The sequence below is a fragment of the Lolium rigidum genome, chromosome 2, assembly GCF_022539505.1.
Source record: "Lolium rigidum isolate FL_2022 chromosome 2, APGP_CSIRO_Lrig_0.1, whole genome shotgun sequence".
Taxonomy (NCBI): Eukaryota; Viridiplantae; Streptophyta; class Magnoliopsida; order Poales; family Poaceae; genus Lolium; species Lolium rigidum.
Window position 1 is genome coordinate 147,229,668 of NC_061509.1, and position 25,961 is coordinate 147,255,628.

General features: G+C 46.9%; 1 protein-coding gene across 1 annotated transcript; it reads right to left on the reverse strand.

Moving 5' to 3' along the window:
* Window positions 1-17,185: 17,185 nt before the first annotated feature.
* Window positions 17,186-18,511, reverse strand: LOC124687414 (heterodimeric geranylgeranyl pyrophosphate synthase small subunit, chloroplastic-like). The gene has a single exon (XM_047221197.1). The coding sequence runs from the start codon at window positions 18,427-18,429 to the stop codon at window positions 17,392-17,394; it is 1,038 nt and encodes a 345-aa protein (XP_047077153.1). The 5' UTR covers window positions 18,430-18,511; the 3' UTR covers window positions 17,186-17,391.
* Between the last annotated feature and the right edge of the window lie 7,450 nt (window positions 18,512-25,961).

The window sequence follows — 25,961 nt, forward strand, 5'->3', positions numbered from 1 at the left end:
GGGAGAGCGGCAGCAGCAGGGGAGGTCCTCCGGCGGCGGCAGCGACGTGGCGGCGGCGGCAGAGACGCGGGTGGAGCTGAGATGCGTGGGGGGATGGGGGCGTGTTGTGTGGTCGGGACGCGCCCGAAGTGGATAAGTTGCTAAGCCTTTGTCGTGCAAGCGAGCTTTGCCGTGCGGCAAAGTTTCTTTGCCGTGCGCAACAGCTTTGCCGTGCGGCGAGAGCTCTTTGCCGTGCGGCCCAGGCTTTGCCGCACGGCAAAGGCCCCTTTGCCGTGCAATTTTGTTCTTTGTCGTGCGCTAGTGCACGGCAACGTTTTCTTTTAATTTTACCATTTTGATTGAACATTTAATTTTATTTCAAATTAAATTAAACCTGTTTTTCAAACATTAATAATATTTTATAATGTTCTTATCATGTTTTCTTAAAGCTATAGGGGTGTAAACTCGATCGCATACCGGCGTAATCTATAGGGTAGATCCACCGGGGAACACATGTGTGCCCCGGCGTACACATACCGCTCTTTTGGGGAGGAGGGGGAGAACAACCGCCGGAGCACCGAAACCCTAACCCTAAACCTAAACCCAAAACTACACGTGCTGACACCGGAGCCCCTAAACCCTAAACCCTAAACTGGGGAGGCTTCGAGCCCTAAACCCCTCTAAATCCCTAAACCACGACGCCGGAGCTGCAGAACCATGCATCATAAACCCTAACCCTAACCCTAAACCCTAAACCTATACCTAACCATAAATACTTACCTTTAAACTAAACCCTAGCCCTAGCCCCTAAACCCTAGCCCTAACCCTACGCCGAACCCTAACCAGTAGATCAGGCACACCGTCGATCGTGTGATAATGGCTCGAGCTGCGGGTGTATGTGCCAAAGGGTCCCAATCTTGGTTCTCCATGTGTATATGTACTAAACAAACCTAAAAGAATGAAAAGTTACATTGGTGCACCCTCGCGCGGAGAAATCTAGGGGGTAGACCCGCCGGGGCACGCGTTCCGTTGTTTTGGGGGGAGGAGGGGATAACGACCGCCGGAGCACCGGAACCCCACCAAACCTTCCATGTGGACCTATTCTATGTGTCAAAGTGTGGTGCAAGGTGTAATGGTGCAAAAGTAGCTCCCCTAAACCCTAAACCCTAAACTGGGGAGGCTTCGAGCCCTAAACCCCTCTAAATCCCTAAACCACGATGCCGGAGCTGCAGAACCATGCATCATAAACCCTAACCATAACCCTAAACACTAAACCTATACCTAACCATAAATACTTACCTTTAACCTAAACCCTAGCCCTAGCCCCTAAACCCTAGCCCTAACCCTACACCTAACCCTAACCAGTAGATCAGGCACACCGTCGATCGTGTGATAATGGCTCTAGTCTGCGGGTATATGTGCCAAAGGGTCCCAATCTTGGTTCTCCATGTGTATATGTACTAAACAAACCTAAAAGAATGAAAAGTTACATTGGTGCACCCTCGCGGAGAAATCTAGGGGGTAGACCCGCCGGGCACGCGTTCCATCTGTTTTGGGGGGAGGAGGGGGATAACGACCGCCGGAGCACCGGAACCCCACCAAACCTTGAATGTGGACCTATTCTATGTGTCAAAGTGTGGTGCAAGGTGTAATGGTGCAAAAGTAGCTCCCCTAAACCCTAAACCCTAAACTGGGGAGGCTTCGAGCCCTAAACCCCTCTAAATCCCTAAACCACGACGCCGAGCTGCAGAACCATGCATCATAAACCCTAACCATAACCCTAAACCCTAAACCTATACCTAACCATAAATACTTAACTTTAACCTAAACCCTAGCCCTAGCCCCTAAACCCTAGCCCTAACCCTACACCTAACCCTAACCAGTAGATCAGGCACACCGTCGATCGTGTAATAATGGCTCTAGCTGCGGGTATATGTGCCAAAGGGTCCCAATCTTGGTTCTCCATGTGTATATGTACTAAACAAACCTAAAAGAATGAAAAGTTACATTGGTGCACCCTCGCGCGAGAAATCTAGGGGGTAGACCCGCCGGGGCACGCGTTCCGCTCGTTTTGGGGGGAGGAGGGGGATAACGACCGCCGGAGCACCGGAACCCCACCAAACCTTGCATGTGGACCTATTCTATGTGTCAAAGTGTGGTGCAAGGTGTAATGGTGCAAAAGTAGCTCCCCTAAACTGGGGAGGCTTCGAGCCCTAAACCCCTCTAAATCCCTAAACCACGGCACGGAGACTGCAGAACCATGCATCATAAACCCTAACCATAACCCTAAACCCTAAACCTATACCTAACCATAAATACTTACCTTTAACCTAAACCCTAGCCCTAGCCCCTAAACCCTAGCCCTAACCCTACACCTAACCCTAACCAGTAGATCAGGCACACCGTCGATCGTGTGATAATGGCTCTAGCTGCGGGTATATGTGCCAAAGGGTCCCAATCTTGGTTCTCCATGTGTATATGTACTAAAAAACCTAAAAGAATGAAAAGTTACATTGGTGCACCCTCGCGCGGAGAAATCTAGTGGGGTAGACCCGCAGGGGCACGCGTTCCGCTGTTTTGGGGGAGGAGGGGGATAACGACCGCCGGAGCACCGGAACCCCACCAAACCTTGCATGTGGACCTATTCTATGTGTCAAAGTGTGGTGCAAGGTGTAATGGTGCAAAAGTAGCTCCCCTAAACCCTAAACCCTAAGCCGGGAGGCTTCGAGCCCTAAACCCCTCTAAATCCCTAAACCACGACGCCGGAGCTGCAGAACCATGCATCATAAACCCTAACCATAACCCTAAACCCTAAACCTATACCTAACCATAAATACTTACCTTTAACCTAAACCCTAGCCCTAGCCCCTAAACCCTAGCCCTAACCCTACACCTAACCCTAACCAGTAGATCAGGCACACCGTCGATCGTGTGATAATGGCTCTAGCTGCGGGTATATGTGCCAAAGGGTCCCAATCTTGGTTCTCCATGTGTATATGTACTAAACAAACCTAAAAGAATGAAAAGTTACATTGGTGCACCCTCGCGCGGAGAAATCTAGGGGGGTAGACCCGCCGGGGCACGGGTTCCGCTGTTTTGGGGGGAGGAGGGGGATAACGACCGCCGGAGCACCGGAACCCCACCAAACCTTGCATGTGGACCTATTCTATGTGTCAAAGTGTGGTGCAAGGTGTAATGGTGCAAAATTAGCTCCCCTAAACCCTAAACCCTAAACTGGGGAGGCTTCGAGCCCTAAACCCCTCTAAATCCCTAAACCACGACGCCTGAGTCAGCGAGAACCATGCATCATAAACCCTAACCATAACCCTAAACCCTAAACCTATACCTAACCATAAATACTTAACTTTAACCTAAACCCTAGCCCTAGCCCCTAAACCCTAGCCCTAACCCTACACCTAACCCTAACCAGTAGATCAGGCACACCGTCGATCGTGTGATAATGGCTCTAGCTGCGGGTATATGTGCCAAAGGGTCCCAATCTTGGTTCTCCATGTGTATATGTACTAAACAAACCTAAAAGATTGAAAAGTTACATTGGTGCACCCTCGCGCGGAGAAATCTAGGGGGGTAAACCCGCCGGGGCACGCGTTCCGCTGTTTTGGGGGGAGGAGGGGGATAACGACCGTCGGAGCACCGGAACCCCACCAAACCTTGCATGTGGACCTATTCTATGTGTCAAAGTGTGGTGCAAGGTGTAATGGTGCAAAAGTAGCTCCCCTAAACCCTAAACCCTAAACCGGGGAGGCTTCGAGCCCTAAACCCCTCTAAATCCCTAAACCACGACGCGGAGCTGCAGAACCATGCATCATAAACCCTAACCATAACCCTAAACCCTAAACCTATACCTAACCATAAATACTTACCTTTAACCTAAACCCTAGCCCTAGCCCCTAAACCCTAGCCCTAACCCTACACCTAACCCTAACCAAGTAGATCGAGCACATCGTCGATCGTGTGATAATGGCTCTAGTCTGCGGGTATATGTGCCAAAGGGTCCCAATCTTGGTTCTCCATGTGTATATGTACTAAACAAACCTAAAAGAATGAAATGTTACATTGGTGCACCCTCGCGCGGAGAAATCTAGGGGGGTAGACCCGCCGGGGCAAGCGTTCCGCTATTTTGGGGGGAGGAGGGGGGTAACGACCGCCGAAGCACCAGAACCCCACCAAACCTTGCATGTGGACCTATTCTATGTGTCAAAGTGTGGTGCAAGGTGTAATGGTGCAAAAGTAGCTCCCCTAAACCCTAAACCCTAAACTGGGGAGGCTTCGAGCCCTAAACCCCTCTAAATCCCTAAACCACGACGCCGGAGTCGTGAGAACCATGCATCATAAACCCTAACCCTAACCCTAAACCCTAAACCTATACCTAACCATAAATACTTAACTTTAACCTAAACCCTAGCCCTAGCCCCTAAACCCTAGCCCTAACCCTACACCTAACCCTAACCAGTAGATCAGGCACACCGTCGATCGTGTGATAATGGCTCTAGCTCGTGGGTATATGTGCCAAAGGGTCCCAATCTTGGTTCTCCATGTGTATATGTACTAAACAAACCTAAAAGAATGAAAAGTTACATTGGTGCACCCTGCGCGGAGAAATCTAGGGGGTAGACCCGCCGGGGCACGCGTTCCGCTGTTTTGGGGGGAGGAGGGGGATAACGACCGCCGGAGCACCGGAACCCCACCAAACCTTGCATGTGGACCTATTCTATGTGTCAAAGTGTGGTGCAAGGTGTAATGGTGCAAAAGTAGCTCCCCTAAACCCTAAACCCTAAACAGGGGAGGCTTCGAGCCCTAAACCCCTCTAAATCCCTAAACCACGACGCCGGAGCTGCAGAACCATGCATCATAAACCCTAACCATAACCCTAAACCCTAAATCTATACCTAACCATAAATACTTACCTTTAACCTAAACCCTAGCCCTAGCCCCTAAACCCTAGCCCTAACCCTACACCTAACCCTAACCAGTAGATCAGGCACACCGTCGATCGTGTGATAATGGCTCTAGCTGCGGGTATATGTGCCAAAGGGTCCCAATCTTGGTTCTCCATGTGTATATGTACTAAAAAACCTAAAAGAATGAAAAGTTACATTGGTGCACCCTCGCGCGGAGAAATCTAGGGGGTAGACCCGCCGGGCACGCGTTCGCTGTTTTGGGGGAGGAGGGGGATAACGACCGCCGGAGCACCGGAACCCCACCAAACCTTGCATGTGGACCTATTCTATGTGTCAAAGTGTGGTGCAAGGTGTAATGGTGCAAAAGTAGCTCCCCTAAACCCTAAACCCTAAGCCGGGAGGCTTCGAGCCCTAAACCCCTCTAAATCCCTAAACCACGACGCCGGAGCTGCGGAACCATGCATCATAAACCCTAACCATAACCCTAAACCCTAAACCTATACCTAACCATAAATACTTACCTTTAACCTAAACCCTAGCCCTAGCCCCTAAACCCTAGCCCTAACCCTACACCTAACCCTAACCGAGTAGATCGTGCACACCGTCGATCGTGTGATAATGGCTCTAGCTGCGGGTATATGTGCCAAAGGGTCCCAATCTTGCTTCTCCATGTGTATATGTACTAAACAAACCTAAAAGAATGAAAAGTTACATTGGTGCACCCTCGCGCGGAGAAATCTAGGGGGGTAGACCCGCCTGGGCACGCGTTCCGCTATTTTGGGGGGAGGAGGGGGATAACGACCGCCGGAGCACCGGAACCCCACCAAACCTTGCATGTGGACCTATTCTATGTGTCAAAGTGTGGTGCAAGGTGTAATGGTGCAAAAGTAGCTCCCCTAAACCCTAAACCCTAAGCCGGGGAGGCTTCGAGCCCTAAACCCCTCTAAATCCCTAAACCACGACGCCGGAGTCTGCAGAACCATGCATCATAAACCCTAACCATAACCCTAAACCCTAAACCTATACCTAACCATAAATACTTACCTTTAACCTAAACCCTAGCCCTAGCCCCTAAACCCTAGCCCTTACCCTACACCTAACCCTAACCAGTAGATCAGGCACACCATCGATCGTGTGATAATGGCTCTAGCTGCGGGTATATGTGCCAAAGGGTCCCAATCTTGGTTCTCCATGTGTATATGTACTAAACAAACCTAAAAGAATGAAAAGTTACATTGGTGCACCCTCGCGCGGAGAAATCTAGGGGGTAGACCCGCCGGGGCACGGGTTCCGCTGTTTGGGGGGAGGAGGGGGATAACGACCGCCGGAGCACCGGAACCCCACCAAACCTTGCATGTGGACCTATTCTATGTGTCAAAGTGTGGTGCAAGGTGTAATGGTGCAAAAGTAGCTCCCCTAAACCCTAAACCCTAAACTGGGGAGGCTTCGAGCCCTAAACCCCTCTAAATCCCTAAACCACGACGCCGGAGCTGCAGAACCATGCATCATAAACCCTAACCATAACCCTAAACCCTAAACCTATACCTAACCATAAATACTTACCTTTAACCTAAACCCTAGCCCTAGCCCCTAAACCCTAGCCCTAACCCTACACCTAACCCTAACCGAGTAGATCGAGCACACCGTCGATCGTGTGATAATGGCTCTAAGCTGCGGGTATATGTGCCAAAGGGTCCCAATCTTGGTTCTCCATGTGTATATGTACTAAACAAACCTAAAAGAATGAAAAGTTACATTGGTGCACCCTCGCGCGGAGAAATCTAGGGGGGTAGACCCGACGGGGCACGCATTCCGCTGTTTTGGGGGGAGGAGGGGGATAACGACCGCCGGAGCACCGGAACCCCACTAAACCTTGAATGTGGACCTATTCTATGTGTCAAAGTGTGATGCAAGGTGTGATTCACCAAATGGTGCATGGCATGGATCCCCGGTCTGACATTCCTCACCTTCGGGCGATAACACTTACCGCATTCCCGGACGTGTACGGCGAAGTGTCCCGCCGCGGGTATATCGGGGGCTAGACTGTGCCAAAGGGTGCCACACATGGTTTTCCATATGTCCATGGACTAAACAAACCTAAACCTATGAAAAGGTATATTGGTGGAACCTCGCGCGGAGAAATCTAGGGGGTAGACCATCCGGGGCCCACGGACGGCCGTTTTTAGGGGGAATGACCCCGGAGCACCGGAATGCCACCAAAACTTGCAACTGGACCTAAAACCTAACCCTAACAAACCTAAAAGAATGAAAAAGTACATTGTGCACCCTCGCGCGGAGAAATCTACGGGGGTAGACCCGCCGTCCCGCCGTTTTGGGGGAAGGAGGGGACGGCCGCCGGAGCACCGAACCCCGATATATGTGGGGGATGAGCATGGAGACTAATTTTGTATTGCACATAGTGTAATAAATAGTCATCAAAAAGAAAAACTAATTAACAAAATAAATATAAGTAGTAGATGAAATAAAATAGTTAGAAAAACAAATAAAATGTATATTGGCGCACGGCAAAGGGAGCAGCGCACGGCAAAGGACCCTTTGCCGTGCAACCGGTCCGTCACGCACGGCAAAGGGGCGGGACACGGCAGTGCCCAGGCCTTTGCCGTGCGTTGTTTCTTTGCCGTGCGGCTTGCAGGGACTTTGCCGTCCTACTATCTTTGCCGTGCGCTGCTCCCAGACTTTGCCGTGAGATACTACTTTGCCGTGCGCCAAGTCATTTTTTGCCGTGCTAGGTTTCTTTGCCGTGCGCTGGTCTCATACTTTGTCGTGCGTTTTGACGTTGCCGTGCGGTATTCTTGCTGCGCACGGCAAAGAAATCTTTGCCGTGCAGCAGCTCACGGCAAAGATAGGCTGCACGGCAGCGCCTGATTTTCCCGTAGTGCCTTGCTGAGAAATAAATTATAAATCAGGACGAACTAAGATTATAGGTTGAATTTTCCTTTTTTTTCTTTGCGAATCAAATTTTGCAGCTCAAAGCAAACAAACCTTCCCTGGTAGAAAAGCACACTAATATTTTTTGGTCCATATAGGGAAGGATGCTCGTAGGACTACTCAAGGCCCAAGTAAAATTCGTATTATTTTTATAGATAGATTTATTCTCCATGTTTACTTATAGGAAAAACAAAGAGGGGGAGGACTTCAAATTCTTCTTTGTAAACCTATGGCAGACGGCGATGGTGCAACTACGTCTAGATAATTAGGTGTATATGTAAATCTTTTCACCCGGTGCAACGAACGGGCATGTTTCCTATGATTATAAAAGTCTGTCATGATATTATATTTTCTAAGGTATTCTTCTTCCATAAGCGGTCCAAACATTGAACAGTCACAAACCAAGCTTGCAACACACTAAAAGCTCACTCGCTATCTTTCCGGCAAGCTTCTTGAGCCGTGTGAAATCAGATTCTCTTCTTACCTTTGAGGGTTTGAAAATTTCTTAAAAGATGTTATCATGTAGTACTACGTAAGTGACTGGTATCATAAGCATGGCCATTACATCAATATTTGCTAGGCTACTAACAAGCTCTGCAAGACACTATTGTGAGAGCCAAGCATCCCGAATTAGCTACTCCAAACCCACCAGTCCTCAGAGGCAACTGAATCAAGTATGAATATATAGTAGTAGTTTGAATCGCGACATGCCATGCTCTCGAAAAAATCATCTTACATATCTACTGTATAGATGATGTATTTTACATCACCACCACTGGCGTATAGATGATGTATTTTACATATCCTAGGAATAAAATTCTAGGAGAGGTTAGATTAGAAATTTTTGTGTGTTTGGCTCCCCCTAAAACTCCAAAATTGCATTTTGCCCCCAACCATCCTTGGCAAGCTCAGCCACTGATCACCACTTATGTAATGGCTCTTCTCATTTCATGGCCACTAAACTTATTTTCTATCTATGATGTCCATCATTTGTTTATGGTCTTAGAGCATCTCCAGCTCTATCTGGGCATTTCTCCATCTCTACCTGATGGCCATGAAATGAGTGCTCGCGTCGCGGCCGAGATGACGACACGAAGTGGTGGCTGCACCTACACGCCAGCTGCTGGACCATCAGCATCCATCCTTTTCGCGAGATCTCACAAGTCACAGTGTCCCCTCCTCTGTTTTTTTAAGTGGCGACTGCCCTGGTGGGATGCCTCCTGCAGGCGGTGAGTGTACGGCCGTTTTATAGTAGAAGAAATGATCGCACACGCAGCTAGGTTAGCTGACTATAAGCCCTTCTACCAAACTTTCGCGCGCATTATGTAGTGGGTGTAGTTAGCGCGGCTGTCGAACGACAATGCAAACAAAACTTGCTTGGGCAGCATATAAAAAGAGCAAATGCTTACGTCTTATTCTATAGTTTCAAGCTGCTTAGAACGGAAGCACGAAGCTTCGTACATCACCACAAGTACCAGTGGCAGAGCTTGCCAAGGATGGCTGGGGGAGCCAAATGCAATTAAGGAGTTCTAGGGGCGCAAACACACAAAAATTCCTAATCTAACCTCTTCCAACAAAAATTCCTTCAGAGATGTGCCAAATCATGGGGGCGGGCAGGGGGGTTGGTGGCCCCCCTGACGTACACTAACCTATGCCAATGGTAGTGGATACAGTACGATATTAACCATCAACACTCAAGTTCATTACCAACATTAACTGAAAATGTGTTGAAATAATTAATTTAATAAATATAAATCAGCAGAACCAGTTTAACTCCATACCAGGTAAAGGAACCTGGACAACAGTAGATCATGTACCATGATTCTACAGTTCAATTGGCTACATGACGCTAATGGCAGCGGCTAAATTACAAAAGTAGATGATACAGAACAGTACCCATGTACTATGCATGGGCTACCAATGTTGCACTCTGAAGCGGTGTTAAAATCATGGATCATAACTTCATCTTTAACATTTCCAGTAGGCACTGGATACATCAGCCTAATCTTGAATGATATTATTCTCCTATTGGACAAATCATGTGTCATGTCTGAATCCTTCGAATTTGATCTTACCTTCATATGCCTTAACAACATATGAAGGTAACATTAACTGAAAATGTTAGTGGATACAGTACGATATTAACCATCAACACTCAAGTTCATTACCAACATTAACTGAAAATGTGTTGCAATAATCAATTTAATAAACATAAATCAGCAGAACCAGTTTAACTCCATACCAGATAAAGGAACCTGGAGAACAGTAGATCATGTATCATGATTCTACAGTTCAATTGGCTACATGACGCTAATGGCAGCTGCTAAATTACAAAAGTAGATACCCATGTATTATGCATGGGCTACCAATGTTGCACTCTGAAGTGGTGTTAAAATCATGGATCATGACTTCATCTTTAACATTTCAAGTAGGCACTGGATACATCAGCCTAATCCTGAATGATATTATTTTCCTATTGGACAAATCATGTGTCATGTCTGAATCCTTCGAATTTGATCTTACCTTCATATGCCTTAACAACATCTGGCACATCATCAGCATGCCTAGCTACAAACATGGTCGAGAAAACCGTCAAATTGCCGAGCAATGCATGAAGCAGCTTGAAATCTCTCTAGATCTTCCCCTCCTTCGTCAACACACTCAGCACGGCACACCTCGGTAGGATGCAATTCTCCAAGCTAGAATAGAACCACAAAGTTTCTACTCTCGACAGCACGACAACTTTATATGTTGGAAAGAACCACAAAGATTTCAGATGGGTAGAAAAGAACAATAAATTAAGACTTCAGATGGGTAGTGGATAGAGTATGATGTAAAGCATCAACACAGTTCATTCATGTAAATAAAAAAAGCGCTCAGTTCATTACCATGTAATAACATTTGTAACTCAAAATGTGTTGCAACAATCGATTTAGTAAACATAAATTAGCAGAACCAGTTTAACTCCATACCAGATGAAGGAACCTGGAGAACAGTAACGTCATCCACCATGATTCTACGGTTCAGTTGGCTACATGATGCTAATGGCAGCTGCTAAATTACAAAGGTCGATGATACAGAACAGTACATCATGTAAGTTTTTCGATAAAGGGAATATATTAATATCAAGAAGATACCAATTATATCTAGCCTCTGCAACAACGCACCGCCCTAATGGCACTACGGATGAACACAACCAAAAACAAGAAAAGAAAAGTAAGAAACAAAAGTCCCGCTACACTATCTCAGGCCTAACAACAGCAATACATCCACCGCCAAGACAACACATGAATTACAGACTCTCCAAAAACGACGCCTCCAAGAAGGGAACAGTGCTCAAACACCGTCGTCGCCCGATCAAAGATCTTAGGTTTTCACCCTGAAGATAGTCCCCGCTCTCAAAACAATGCCTCCACCAAGGTCATTGCCAGGCACAACCAATTAAGGCCAGACCTTGCGTTTTCACCCTGAAAGGTAGGACTCTGCACTTCACCTGTGTTGTCGCCCCCACTTTCATACCGCTCCTGTGAAGCCCGGAACACCAAGCAAGTCCCTCAACAGCGCGGAGACTTGAACCTCCCTTAGCTAGTCCTTCCCTCCGGCCTTCATGAAATTCTCTTCTTCCAACTTTCATCATGGATCCATAGTTACTTGATGTCAACACAGAAAAAGAGCTTCGCGCCGCTCCCTCCAGAACCAATCGGTCGGAATAAAAACATGGGTGCGCACGATCGAATACCTCTGATCCAGCAAACTCCAGGCAAAGCACTATTACATTCGCCGGCGGAGCCTTCCGGAACTCAACCCCCCGGCCATATCACGAGCCCAGGCCTCCGGTAGGTCCTCCTCTTCACGCAAGAGAGGCCCTAGGACCGCCGCCTTTATTCAGGTTGGACCCCCACGTCGGCGACCATCCCAGGCTGGCGAAACCAACCCTCCACCGGCGACACCATCGTCGGCTTCCATGCACCTCCATCTCGCCGCCGAATCGCGGTGATAGGTCAAAAGATCCACCACCACCAACCGCAGGCCGACCCTCTCCGGCGAAGAAGAGGGCCACCTCCTCCGTCGAACCCCAAGGCTGCTGCCCCGGACGCCCTCGTGTCGCGGAAGAAGCCCGAGATCGCTTCCACGCATCGACGAGAGGCGGGGGGGAGGGCATGGCGCAGACCGAGGGCCTGGCCGCCGCCCACCACCAGCCCCTGCCGGTGTGCTGCGGGTGGAAGCCTACGGGAGGGGAGGGGGTACCGCAGCGCAAGAGCCGCCGCCCATCACCATCCGCGCTAGGCCGCCGCCGTATGCGTCGAGGAGGGGAGAGCCCGTTCGCCGTCCACCACGACGGCGAGGAAAGGCCCCCGCCGCCGCCACGCCCCGTGGGTCTTTGCCCCGGCGGCACTACCGGCGGCGGCGATGGCGGTTAGGGTTGGGAGAGGGGGTCGGGAGAAGAGGGGCAAGTGATCCTAGCTCAACTGGTTGGAGGAGTGGATGTACAAACCCAGCACCTGAGTTCAAATCCTCACGGAAGCGAATTTAGGTTCCTATTTATACTTGAGGCCCAAGTTGGTCCTGGTACTCATGCAATTTATCTTGAGGACTATGCTTTAATCTCAACGAAGATTAAAAATCTTAGTACTCATGCCAAATAATTGTGTGCATCCCTAGTTGGTGCAGAGACCGAGAAGTGAAATTCCCCCATTTTTTCTTCGTACAGCATGCAAGTATGGGCTACCAATGGTGTAGTCTGAAGCGGTGTTAAAATCATGGATCATGACTTGATCATTAACATTCCTGGTAGGCCCTGGATACATAAGCCTATGGGTGAAGGATATTATTCTCCTATTGGATAAATCATGTGTCATGTCTGAACCCTTCAAATTCGATCTTACCCTCATATGCCTTAACAACATCCGGCACATCATCAGCATGCCTCACTACACATGGTGCAAATCCTGAATGATACTATTCTTGAATTGGATAATTAAGTCACGTGTCATGTCTGAATCCTTGGAATTTGATCTTACCCTCGTACACCTTAACAACATCTGGCACATCATCATCATCATCAGCATGCCTCACTACATATCTGGTCGAGAACACTGTGGAACTACCAAGCAATGCTGGAAGCAATTTGATATCTCTCCGGATCTTTCCTTCATCAACATACTCAGCACGGCGCACCTTGGCAGGATGCAGTTCTCCATGCTATAAGACAGAATCACAGGCTGGGCAATTACATCGCTTACTCCAAGCTTACCTCGTCCAGCAAGAACCGGAGCTTCCTTTTGATGTTGTCATCGGCGTAAAGAAACAGCATGGGCTGCGTCTTTTTTTTTTTTTTTTTTTGAACGAGATGGGCTGCGTCTTGAAGGCCTTGATCACCTCACCCTCCGACAGCCCGAAGCTCTGGAACAATGCAAGCTTCCGCCGCCACGCGCCCCTCTTAAGGCCACACATGGCGTGGAAGCAGTAGAGGCAGCGCGAGTCCGAGGTGCACATACCGACCGCCTTGAGTTCCTGGAAGATTTCGCTGATGCCATCCGGCGACGTCATGAGCACGCCCATCTGGGTGACGAGGAGCTTCGAGATGGCCGCGTCGTCGAGGCCGCAGCGGCAGAGGGCTTCCACGGCGGGGCGCATGCTTCTGTCGACGTCGACCGCGAGGGCCCAGGGGACGCGGGAGAAGCCACGGCGGAGCTGGTCGTCGCTGCCGACGATGCCGCGGATGAGGACGGGACGATGTTCTTATCGAGGCTGTGCACGAGGAGGCAAGGCGCGGCGGCGAGCTTGCGGGGCTCGAAGCGGGATCGAACCAGCCTCCACGGGCACCACCTCCACCACCACCGCGGTGAGCCACTTCCGATCCCTCCGCCCCGAGCAGTCACAGAGTTCCGACGAGGTTCGTGTTGTCTTCACAACATCTGCTCATGGATCCAATGGAGGTCACCAGGTACTAGCTCGGTTCCCTTCACAAACTCTAGGATTTGACTGTTAGTGTTGTTATACAACAATAATTGGTGGATGAATTGTTACAAACAAGTGTAACTCTATGTTGTTATTAACCTCTGATCTTTGAATTGTTATTAAGCAACGACGATATTATTTTTGATACCCTAAAAATTATTGTTGGTACACGGAAAATTGTTGTTCTACATTTTGGAGGAAATTAACTACAAATGATGTATAATTGTTGTGTACGAAATTGTTGTTAAACATTAAAACATTATATTTTGTTTGCAAATGAACTGTGAGTAACTTTATAATATTAACAATATAAAATTAATATTTTTACAACATTAATTTGTAATGTTAGCAACAAAAATAAAATCGTAAAACTAACTTAGCATTAAAATAACAGGAAGTTGCGGATAATGAAGCAAAATTAGGTGCAGGCTTTTTCGATCTTAACCAGCCGTTTGAGTATGAGCCGATCCAAGAAAATGGAGAAAGTGGTGGTGATAACAACTTTGATGAAGATGTATCATCACAGCTTGTTGTCCCATTTGTTGGCATGCAGTTCGACAATGAAGATGTTACACTTAAAGTATACAATGAATATGCATGGGCTTCGGTACTAGGTTTTTTAGCTCCAAGTACAACCGCAATAAGGGATGTGAAAAAGTGCTCATAAGCAGAGTGTTCGAGTGTGTGCACGCTAGAAAGAGAGCAGTAGCTACATCAACATTTGGAGGTACATCAGAGAGTGCTGCAAGAAAGCAATGTTTTGCAACATATATGAGCAGCAGGAGCAAGAACACTAGCTACCAGCATGCTAGTGCCTTGATGGAAATGTCAAATTCTAGACAGAGAAATAGGGCCATTGCCAAAATCCTTGTTGTGTACTCGGCAATGGGTGCCTTCAGATACTTGGGTCTGAATACCATGATCACTGTCTCTGCAAAGGACTGCGTCTTCGCCAACGAGAAGGTGCTCACCGATGTATTCAACAAAAAATAGCATATGTGATCACACGCATTGCCGCCGATATCTTTGGGTAAGCAATAAACAGAAGATCCCCGCTGCAATCTTCAGCCATGAGAAGTACTTCCCATTAGTTTCGGTAGCATTGGCAATGCACACAAAGAACTCCCTTACATTCAGAAGGGTCGCCGAAGAGAAAGCCGAGATTACACATGCTTCTCCACAAGGTAGTCAAACATGAGATGTACATGTCTGCCACTTTGTTCCGGGGAATCTTCTCACTCCCCGGTTCCGACCCTGCACGACACATCTTTTTGTTTCCCTCTATTTCGCAGTGAGCTATCATCAATGCTATCTCCTCCAAGACTCCAGGTCACATCTTCGAACAAATCATCATTGGAATCATCTGAAGACGATGAATCCTCAAAATACTCCAAAATCGAGCTCATCTACAAGAGTTGTGAATTCAATGCCATCTACATGAAACACAAGTTGTATACCTGTCAAGTTATCATCTAAAATCCACAAATTTGATCCAAAATTACCTCTCAGGTATTGCGCCGAACACCTTGTAGCGTGCTGCTCGTCGCTGACCATATCGGCGAGAGAATGTGTGGACATTACGAGAGTAGAGAGGATGGATGGACCCTCACGGTTCTCCAGTCAGGTTGGTAGCACGCTGGCGCTGAGCGCCAAGTTGGCAGCGGCAATGGATTGGCATGGGATGGTGACGTCCTCGGCTCAATAGAGTGAGGAATTGGTGGCAAAAGGGGCACCTAGATCAAGCTCCCATGGCAGCGGCCCAGCAAGACACCCCAAGTTCGGGCTAGGGTGCACTGAAACCGCGGTGAGGTGGGTGGAAATGTTGGGTCAGTCTTTGTCCTGAAATGTCCCTAGCGCCAAAAATTGAGAGGGTAGAGGGGCCTCTACATTTCTCTCTCCTGCCTCTAGATATAAAGGCTAGGTGTGTGTTCTTATATGGTCCTCTAAAAAGTATTATGGATCAAGGGTCACTTTGTGAATCTTACAAGAGGGTTTTTCTCTATCTTAGAGTTTCTACATAGCGAGGGAAAGTTTAGAGGATATGCTAGCGTTTCTCTCAGCCGGATGAAGCTTGCTTTCTCATTTTTGGAGTGGCTCCAAACAGGTAGCATTTTCGCGCTTATGCTGGAAACGTTTTACCATCATGGGAAATATCGCAAAGATCCAAACTACAAACAAGCACAGGAAAGAAATTTTTGACAGCTCACAGCAGAGTTATGTTTCGGCATGACGACAAGTTTCACACTAATTCAAACAACAAAAAAGCAGACAATAAATTCCTGATGAATGAAAGAGCAGTCTGAACAATTTGACAGCTTACAGCACAGCAGAAAATTATTGGTATGTAGCAATAAGCGAATAAAGGTTTTTAATAGATAAATTTCACTCTCAACTCCTTGCCCTAGTTGTCCCCCCGCTCGTTCCACTTTCAATATCCACCATTGTCTCCGGCGAGTCTAGACACTCATCAGGCCATCTATCTAAGCTCAGGGATGTTTGCGTTCATCGCAAGAGTCCAGTTGCTACGGTAGGAGAGTAGAGAAGATGGATACAGCCTCACGGTTCTCCGCTCAGGCTAGTTGTGACGGTAGCGGTCACAAGCTTGGGTGAGCGGCACGCTGGCGCCCTACGCCAAGTTGGCAGCAGCGGCGGATTGGCATGGGATGGTGACGTCATCGGCACAATAGAGTGAGGAATTGGTGGCGAAGGTGTGCCTAGATCAAGCTCCCATGGCAGCGGCCCGGCGAGACGCCCCAAGTTCGGGCTAGGGTGTGCTGAAACAGTGGTGAGGTGGGCAGAAACAGTGGGTTAGCTGTGTCCTGAAATGTCCTGAAGGTACTGTCTCCATCCTGCCTCTAGATATAAAGGCTAGGTGTGTATTTTTATATGGTCCTCTAAAAGAATTATGGATCAAGGGTCACTTTGTGAATCTGTTAAGAGTGGGGTTTTCTCTATCTAAGAATTTCTACAGAGGGAGGGAACGTTTACAGGAAACGGGCGTTGCTCTCAGCCAGTTGAAGCTTGTTTTCTCAATTCTGCAGTGGCTCCAAAAGGGTAAGCATTCTCGCGCTTATGCTACAAACAAGCGTAGGAAACAAAATTTTGACAGCCCACAGCAAAGTTATGTGTTACCATGATGACAAGTTTCACACAAATTCAAACAACAAAGGGTAAGCATTTTCGCGCTTATGCTACAAACAAGCGTAGGAAACAAAATTTTGACAGCCCACAGCAAAGTTATGTGTTACCATGATGACAAGTTTCACACAAATTCAAACAACAAACAAGCAGAGGCAATAAATTTCTGATGAATGAACCAAGCATCCTGAACAATTCAACAGCTTACATCACTGTGGAAATTTTTGGTCAGCTACTAATCATATATTCACTTGTATTGCAGGCACAAAATTATTGGTATTTAGCAAATAAGGTTTTTCAATTGATCCCATGTTATTTCCGGAACATGCTTAGTTCTGAACAGAAACATCAACCACGCACCTAATGTTCTAAACACATATAGTACAAATTTAGAGTTCAAATACTCTAGGTGTCACCTGCTCCGATGTTCTTCCGTCCACGCTTAAGGCCTTGCAGCTGCATCCTGAAGCTCAAACCCCCTCTCCACGGCGTAGTCCACGAAGCTGTACAAGGGCAGCACCCGATCGCCGTACTTATCGCCGAACCTTTCCGCCTCCGTCTTGGCCTGCGCCTTGAGCTCCTCCACGATGCCAAGCGCACGGTCCATGCCGAGCGCACGCAGGACACTGGCATTGCTCCTCATCTTACCGTTCCCCGACGCACTCCTTATGTCGTCGACGAGCTCGTAAAGGACGCCAATGGTACGGCCATATCGCCGCAAGGCAGCCTCCTCGTCAGGACCCGCGCCACCAAGCATAGCACCGCAGGCGGCCGAGCACTCGGCCATCTCGCCGAACTTCTTGGTCAGGACCTGCATCACCTCGGCCTCGCCGAGAGCAGTGGCGCCGGCAAGGTCCAGGAACTGGCCGGCGGCCATGCCGGTGGATCCCACGGTGCGCGCGAGCTCCGCGAGGACGCGGAGGAGGACGGCGTGGGGCACGGGGTCCGGGGAGGGGGTGTGGGCGATGACGTGGGTGTAGGCGAGGGGGAAGAGCGCGTCGCCCGCGAGGACGGCCATGTCGGTGCCGTAGGCGGCGTGGGTGGACGGGCGGCCGCGGCGGGTGGGCGCGGCGTCAAAGCACGGCAGGTCGTCGTGGACTAGCGACGCTGCGTGGAGCATCTCGAGCGCGGCGGCGGTGGGGAGCGCGGCGGCGCGCGGCGCGCCGAGGAGCTCGCAGGCGGCTACACAGAGCACCGGGGGAGCGCGCTTGGCGGAGCCCTCCTTCCCGGCACCGGGGAAGACGGCGTGGCGCATGGCGTTGTGGATGCTCTCCGGCGGGCGGATGGGCATCGCGGCATCAAGCTCGCCCTCAACCTCCGAGATCAGCGAGGTCCAGTAGCGGCGCAGGTCAAAAGATGGGGACGCGGTGGCGGCGGCGGCGGCGGAGGCCCGGATCGGGAGGAAGCGGCTTGATTTGGAGGTGTCGGGCATCTTCGGGACCGGGAGAGGGAAGGTGGCGAAGAGGGACGAGAGAGCCATGGCGACGGAGAAGTGGAGATGTGGTTTCTTGGATTTGAGGAGTGACCAGGCCAAGGTGAGGTGTTGATACTAATCCGCTATCACTGTGGATTATCAGATCATGCAGTGACGTCATTTAACAAATCCGGCACGCCCTAAAATGTTTGAGCACGGTCCATAGCAGACTTTCTGTTTTTCTTTTTGCCAAACGTGTTACAACCGCACATTTAGGTATACATAGGTTCACCCCTATAAACGAGCACCATCGGAAAACCGAGTCCAAAAAATTAATCTATCGATTCTTGAGATTGATGAAGTCACTACAAGTACCTCGTTGTCGATGAGAACACCACCCTCACTTTCTCCTTTTAAGAGACACCAAAGTGCCGAACCTAAGTTCTGATCGATGTTGGGCTAGGTGCTCTACACCAATAGAATAGCTATCTGGCTTTGGTGTTTCCACCACCGAAGTTGAAGGGGTTAGTTAGCCTCGGGGAGATCATGCACCTCCTAACGAAGGGGTATCGGAAGATCCATGCCGTCCATTCGTTTACCCGTGACAAAGTTTGGGGGAGGGGGAAGGACACTACAGCAAAAGCGTTGAATAGCGGAAACTTATAGCGGGTGGATGTTAGGAATTTAGAACCTAGATGCGACAATTTCTAGCCACGGGATCACAAAAAAGTAATAGTGATTTTGGAAGTTGCCAACCTAGCTTGCTAGTTGGCATATCCCGAGTGGGTCGTGCATTAAATTCGCCACGCGATATGAGGGCCCTTGAATAATATTGGTGTTTGTACCAACAGGAAGGGATTCACAATGTAGCTGAGATTATACTCGATAGATTGTAAATTTACCAAGAAGGCACACACATATAGCCAATTTTATCCTTCTTAAATGTATTGAACTTCCTTATTCCTCCTCGAAGACAAAAGAGAAATTCTGTAGCTATCCAAAAGTGATAAACTTCACCATCGAATCCTTGCCCTAGTTGTTCTCCCGCTTTTTGCACTTTCTATATCCACAATTGTGTCCATCGAACGGCGGAGGTAGGAAAAAAGTTTGAGGGGGGGCGACCAAAGAAGACATGGCAAAAAAATGGCAAGAAGTGATAGCAAATTTTTTTCATTGATTATACCATCATTCACTGGATAACTGATGATGACAAAAGGATGTACAATTACATATATTACTAGAAGTAACAATCTAGATAGCACGAGATAGAGCAACTAACACTTCTTAATTAAAGTCCACTCGATGAGGTGCTTCGTCGAACTCATCTATAATTGCATCCATCGATATTCCAACAGCAATCTCCTTTTCAATGTATGTTACCAAGCAATCACTCGGCAATCCATCATCCATTTTATTTCGAAGCCTTGTTTTCACAAGTTTCATTGCAAAAAATGCACGTTCAGTAGTTGCGGTTGAGACCGGTAAAGTAAGAACAAGGCGAATCAATCTATCTATTAAAAAGAGTTAGTACTTTTAGCAATGATTAAATCAACTCGTATAGCAGCAAAGAACAATACGTACCTATCAATCAAGTGATAATCATCATTTTTTCCTTTGCCGCAAGTTGTTTACAAAGCTCTGACATGGTTGTCAAATTCTGGAACTTTGGATGTGCAAGTATATGATGCTCATAATGCTGCAATTGGCATCTCAAAATCTCCCTTTCTTGTTCTTCAAAATTAGCGGGATAGAATTTAGAAGCTAAAGAACACACATTGTCAATGTCAAATGATCTGAATGAGTTTTGGGGGTCTAAGGAAGTGCACATAATGAGAATCTCTGTTGCTTGTCTGTTGAATCTGCTATTCAACTCTTGTGCTTGTTGATCCACAACAACCATGAAAATATCACACCGATAATGGTGCTCAACTGTACTCTCGTCATCTGCACGAGAATTAATGAAATCCACATATAACTCACCAAAGTCTGGAGTTTTAACTCCATATTTTGCACAAAATGAAAGCACGTCAGTTTTAAAGCTTGCTCCAACCATTATCTCTTAGCTTCTGAATCAACAACTTTGTAGTTTTCACGTCATTCATGGCATTCACAATAGCTTGAGACTTTAGTTGCAACTTATGGCATAACATATATGTGGTTCCCATAAGTTCTTTCATGACATGCACAATAAATATGAATTCAAAAGACATCATCAACTTAACAACACCATTAGCCTTCGCCCGTGTTGAAGGTGAAGTACCTGAACCTTTAGAAGTAGCAATGTTTTTAAGTACCAAAAATGTTGGTTGGTATAGCTTCAAAAGGCTGCAAACAGAGGCATAGTGAGAACTCCGCCTAGTGTCACAAGGCCGCTTTAAAGTTCCAACTTGATTAGCCCCACTTGCAGTTTCAAGCTCACCAAGCTCAATGAGATGCTCCATTTCAGCAACTTGATTAGCATGCAACTCATCATTTCTCTTACTAGAAGACACAACCGTAGTGACACCAAGAGCAAGATGGTCAAAAAAGTTGTGAACATCGGGTAATTCTTTAGCTGCAGCAACAAGAGCTAGTTGCAATTGATGAGCAAAACAATGAATATAATATGCATAAGGACACTATTTCATGAACTTGGCTTGTAGTCCATTCCACTCCCCACGCATGTTACTAGCACCATCATATCCCTATCCACGAAGTTTGCTAACATCCAATTGATGATTAACCAAAACAGTAGATAGTTCATGTTTTAAAGTAGTTGGAGATGTATCCAAAACATGAACAATATCAAGAAAACACTCTCTAGTGAAACCATTTCTATCAACAAAATGAATAACCACTGCCATTTGCTCTCTCTTTGATTCATCTCTTGACTTATCAACAAGTAAGAAGAACTTAGCATCACCAATTTCTTTACGAATTTCTCTTTGCACATTAGAAGCAATGATATTTAGAATTTCCTTTTGAATTCTAGGAGAGGTATACTTAGCATTATGTGGAGCATTACCCAATACAACTGCACCAATTTCAGCATCATAAGAAGCTATCAGTTTCATCATTTCAAGGAAACTACCTTGGTTTATTGAGTCAAGACTTTCATCATGGCCTCGAAAGGGGCAAGCTTGGAATGCCAAACCACCTTAAAACATCAATTGTTACTTTTAGCCTCAACATGTTCCTTTTGATATCCTCCTTTGTTTGCTTCTCCACTAATTGTTCCATATGACATGGCTTATTCTTCAAATTATCATACAATTTGACAACATAATTATGAGCAGACACTAGTAACAATTCGCTAGTCCATAACGATTTTAGTTCGTCGGCGAATGTGCAAAATCCGTCATGGAGGCCTCATCCTGACGGTTGCAGGATCGTGGCGGATCTCGCATCACAGATGGCCGGACTGACGGTTAGGAAAGTGCGTCACGGATCCATGATGGGTAGGACCAAACCCAAAGCCCAGCCGGCCCAGGCCATTGTGATGGACTTACACCTTGTCGGGCGGTCCCCGTGTACCCGACCGATGTGTCAGGCCAATGATTGGGCCATTATTACGGTCGGGTGATATTGGTTTGTCGCCTAGCATATTCTCAGCGATGTGGGGCTTGCCCCGTAGAGGACACGTGGCAGCATCTGCTCTGAAATAAACTAGCATCGTTGCGACAAATGTGCCACTAGATTCATGACACGTGGCGACATATAACAGGTGGGCCCGATAGGCGATGGGCCTTGAGGCTCGTTAGGCAATGGGCCTTAAGGCCCGTTAGGCGATGGACCTTGAGGCTCGTTAGGTGGTGGGCCTTGAGGCCCGTTAGGCGATGGACCTTGAGGCTAGTTAGGCGGTGGGCCTTGATGCATGTTAGGCGATGGGCCTTTAGGCCCGTTAGGCAATGGGGCTTGAGGCCGTTAGTCGATGGGCCTGGAGACCCGTTAGGTGATGGGCCTTGAGGCCCATTTGTTGATGGGTCTTGAGGCCCGTTTATTGATGGCCCTTGGAGACCCGTTAGTCGGTCGGTCTTGAACCCGTTAGCTTATGGGCCTTGGACCGTTATTTGATGGTCCTTCAGGCCCATTAATTTGTGAGCCTTTAGGCCTATTAGTTGGTGGGCATTTGAGTCATTAGTTTGTGGGCCTTTAGGCCCTATATTTGGTGGGCCTTGAATCCCTCTGATAGTGGGCCTTGAGCTCGTTAGTTGATGGGCCTTGGGGCCCGTTAGTTGATGGATCGGCCCGTTTAAATTTTCCTCTTATGCAACCCATTAAAATTAAATTTCTGAATTTTCTTATAACCAATATGCCCACAATAGCATGCAAAAACTGAAAATTCTACATTATTTCATTCAGGAATATAATTTACACACTGAGATAATTGCAGTTATGCAATAACATCAGATCAGAGTTCAGCGTGCACAATAGCACCAAGATATCTCTTCAACATGACCAGAATAGCTTCAGCAGCATCAAAAAATATTTCCAGCGTTGAGCATACCACGACCTGTGTGAACCACGTTATCAGGGTTATGCAGTCTTACTTTACTTAAGCATGAGAAACCTTTCAATATTTGCCGACATCGCAGCCTGATTTTCTAATCTTTCCTTTTCCTTGGTTATCAGCTGATTAATTTGATCCCTCTAGATCTTGGCAACATTTGACAGCTCTGCACTTGCCAACTTCTCCTTCTCCAGTTCTGCAGCAAGCTTGCTCATTCTGGATCGAGAGGAGTGATGTGTGACCCCTAATTCTGAAGAAACATAGATTGGGAAGTTTTCCTTGAGAGGACCTCGTAAACAACCTGGGCCTCAGTCCTGCGTTGTCCGTCTGCTGTAGGTACACACAGCTCATATTCCATCTCAGCCTTATTTTACAATGAAGAATCATGGTTACGAGATGCAGCAAGATATAAGATAAATGTTACTAACAACTCTTTGAAAGATGTCTTACAATTGCATCCTTTATCGGGGTGGAGAAGCCGTTATGTCGGCTCAAGTGGCACTCTTTGAACATATCCAGAGGACTAATTTGTCGTTGTATTTGTGCTTCTAAAAAATAACATAAATAGCTTAAAGGTTTCAGGTTTACATAAAATCTACAGTTTCCGCTAGCGACCATGGACTTTCTTTCGGTACATCGCAGAGAAGACGGTTATCAAAGTGCTTTCTTTTAAGGACGTGCCGTTGGTGCTTAACACATATCTGAAGATACCTCTTGCACGCTGCTTTTACTGGTGAAGCATTTATATCCATATCAAACCTAACCTAGTGGCATGGAAGAACATGCATAAAAATGGAAATCTCTGAATCAACAACATTATATAAATATTGTAGAGGGGCAAAACGCCTAGGATGGACTTACCGAAACTCTGGGGTAATAGTCAGAGAGGAGCCTACTATCCCCCTTATATTTCTTCTAGTGCAAGCGCACATGCACATGGTTCTTGACTGCATTGTGGCATTCAACTGCAAACTTTGCAGCGACAAAAGGTGACAGTGGCCTCATCATACCTTTTTGAATGACAACTGCCAGTTTGTCGGCCACCACTACACATGTAAACAATTAATGAGGTAACAATAATGGTACTACATACAAAATATGGAATAAACAGACTAAATACACTAAGCATGCATGTCTTTATCCCCATTACTATTCAGGGTTGCCTCCTCATGGTTAGCATCCATCCAGTGACTGACTATATCCACAAAGACACACCCAGTAGCATCATTACCTGTGTTCAAGGGAAGCAGCCTGAGTGTGTCATCGTGCAACAGAAGGTAACGTAAATGCGCATAAGAACTTGACATTATAACATGCTAAATGCGGTAAGAACTTGATTGTACATCTTGCCTTCAGCGAGAGAAGGGTTTAGATGAAGGGATCTTCGACACACTGAGAATGGATTTGATTTGCATGTAGGAGGTGTCGAATCTATAAATGAACTCTTGACGCTCATCTGGGCCAGAAGCCCGGTTAGCCCTCTTGTTGTTGCTGGTAGTTATTGTTCCCGGGTAAGAACTACAACATTGATCAATCAAGCTAGCATGAAAACGATAGATTGGCCTTCGCAATAAAACATAAATAAGACGAGACAAGGTGTAAATGCAAGAAATAGCACCTTAGCTGATGAGAGAGCACAGGAGGCCTCACGGATATTGTTAATACGAGTGCAAGATTATAGTCTCCTTCAGGTGGCTAGGATGATGATACTCCCTTTTGTCGTAGCTGTTGAGCCTTCCCTTTTACTAATTTCTACTGTTTTCCTCCATTTCAGCATGAGATGCCAGCAACATTTCTAGGCTGCTACGAATACAAAGACAAAAATAAACGTACATTATGATGTGCTTGCTGTCAAGCTTCATGCAGTCAACTCAACCAATAATCCGAATTGATGGACAAGGCTAGTACAATCTACAGCAAGAAACACATGAACTAACAGGATGCGAAATAACTCAAAAGAAGTGTTACCAAATTCTGTATGGGAGACGATTTAGCCGAAACGGTGAAGATGTTGCCCTAGACGATGGACGGCCATGGTCTTTGCATAACGCGGCAACGCTGCGTCCGGCGATCGGCGGGGACGAGTAGCGGGCAGGCGGTGGTGGGTATATCCGGAGGGGGATCTAGGGTTAGTAGAGATGGGGAAAACTGCGACTGAGCCTCGGTTGGATTCAGATTGGAAACGATTGTCATGTGGCCATAGTTTACAGTTACTTCAACACCCTTGCCCTCCCGAAAATGTTCGGCATTAGTTCTGCAAGCTAGGTGGGTAGAATGGCCATTTCGGTGGATGAAATTGGTCTAGCACAAACTTTTTGGAGCCAACACATTTCACATTTCTAACATGTGGGTCCGCAGTCATGGACTGGGCACCGAAGTTGGGCTGCGAACACACCTCTACCTGAAGGGACATAGCCCAACAGGTTCGTAGTTCCTGCAAAATACTACTGCCAATTCCATTACATTTTTTCGTATTCGAAGCTTATTGGTCAAATTATAGAATTACAATCACTCAAAAAAGTATCAGCGAGAAAACCTGGGATATAGTATCACAAACCCGGGAAAAAAATTCAGTAACTGAAATAATATAAACTAACTAATATGGGATAGTCGGAAACAATATTTTCTTGCCAAAATTTAGTGAATTTTTTGACATTTAATAATATTGGAAAAAGATGCAGTGATAAAAAGAAGAAAAATTTGCGAAAGTTCGAAAAGAATTGTACATGTCATTTGAAAGTTATATCACTTTTTGTGAGATTAGCCCAAAATTTGATGAAAAGATGAACTTCTAAAATAAATAAAAAAATTTAGTATATGAAGGGTATGTGTTCAATCTTGGAAATTGATACAATCTGGAATAAAAAAGTATTGGTGGTCCCCAGTCATCTGATTTGCTCTTAAACAGCTTAATCCTACATATAGTTGGTGGCATGTGCAAAAAAACATGTGAAGTCAGTGTTTTGTGCAACGAGAACAACATCAATAAATGGTGGTTTGTGCTATTTTCCCCATCTACGGTACTCCCCCGCGAAGATTCCTTCCCTACATTTTGCTCAATTCCATCAACTCTCGAATAATATTCTTATCTAGTTGGAGCAGAGATTAG

What these genes read in the sequence shown, in the direction of transcription:
- LOC124687414 (XM_047221197.1), bottom strand. Translation starts at nt 18,429, where the DNA reads ATGGCTCTCTCGTCCCTCTTCGCCACCTTCCCTCTCCCGGTCCCGAAG.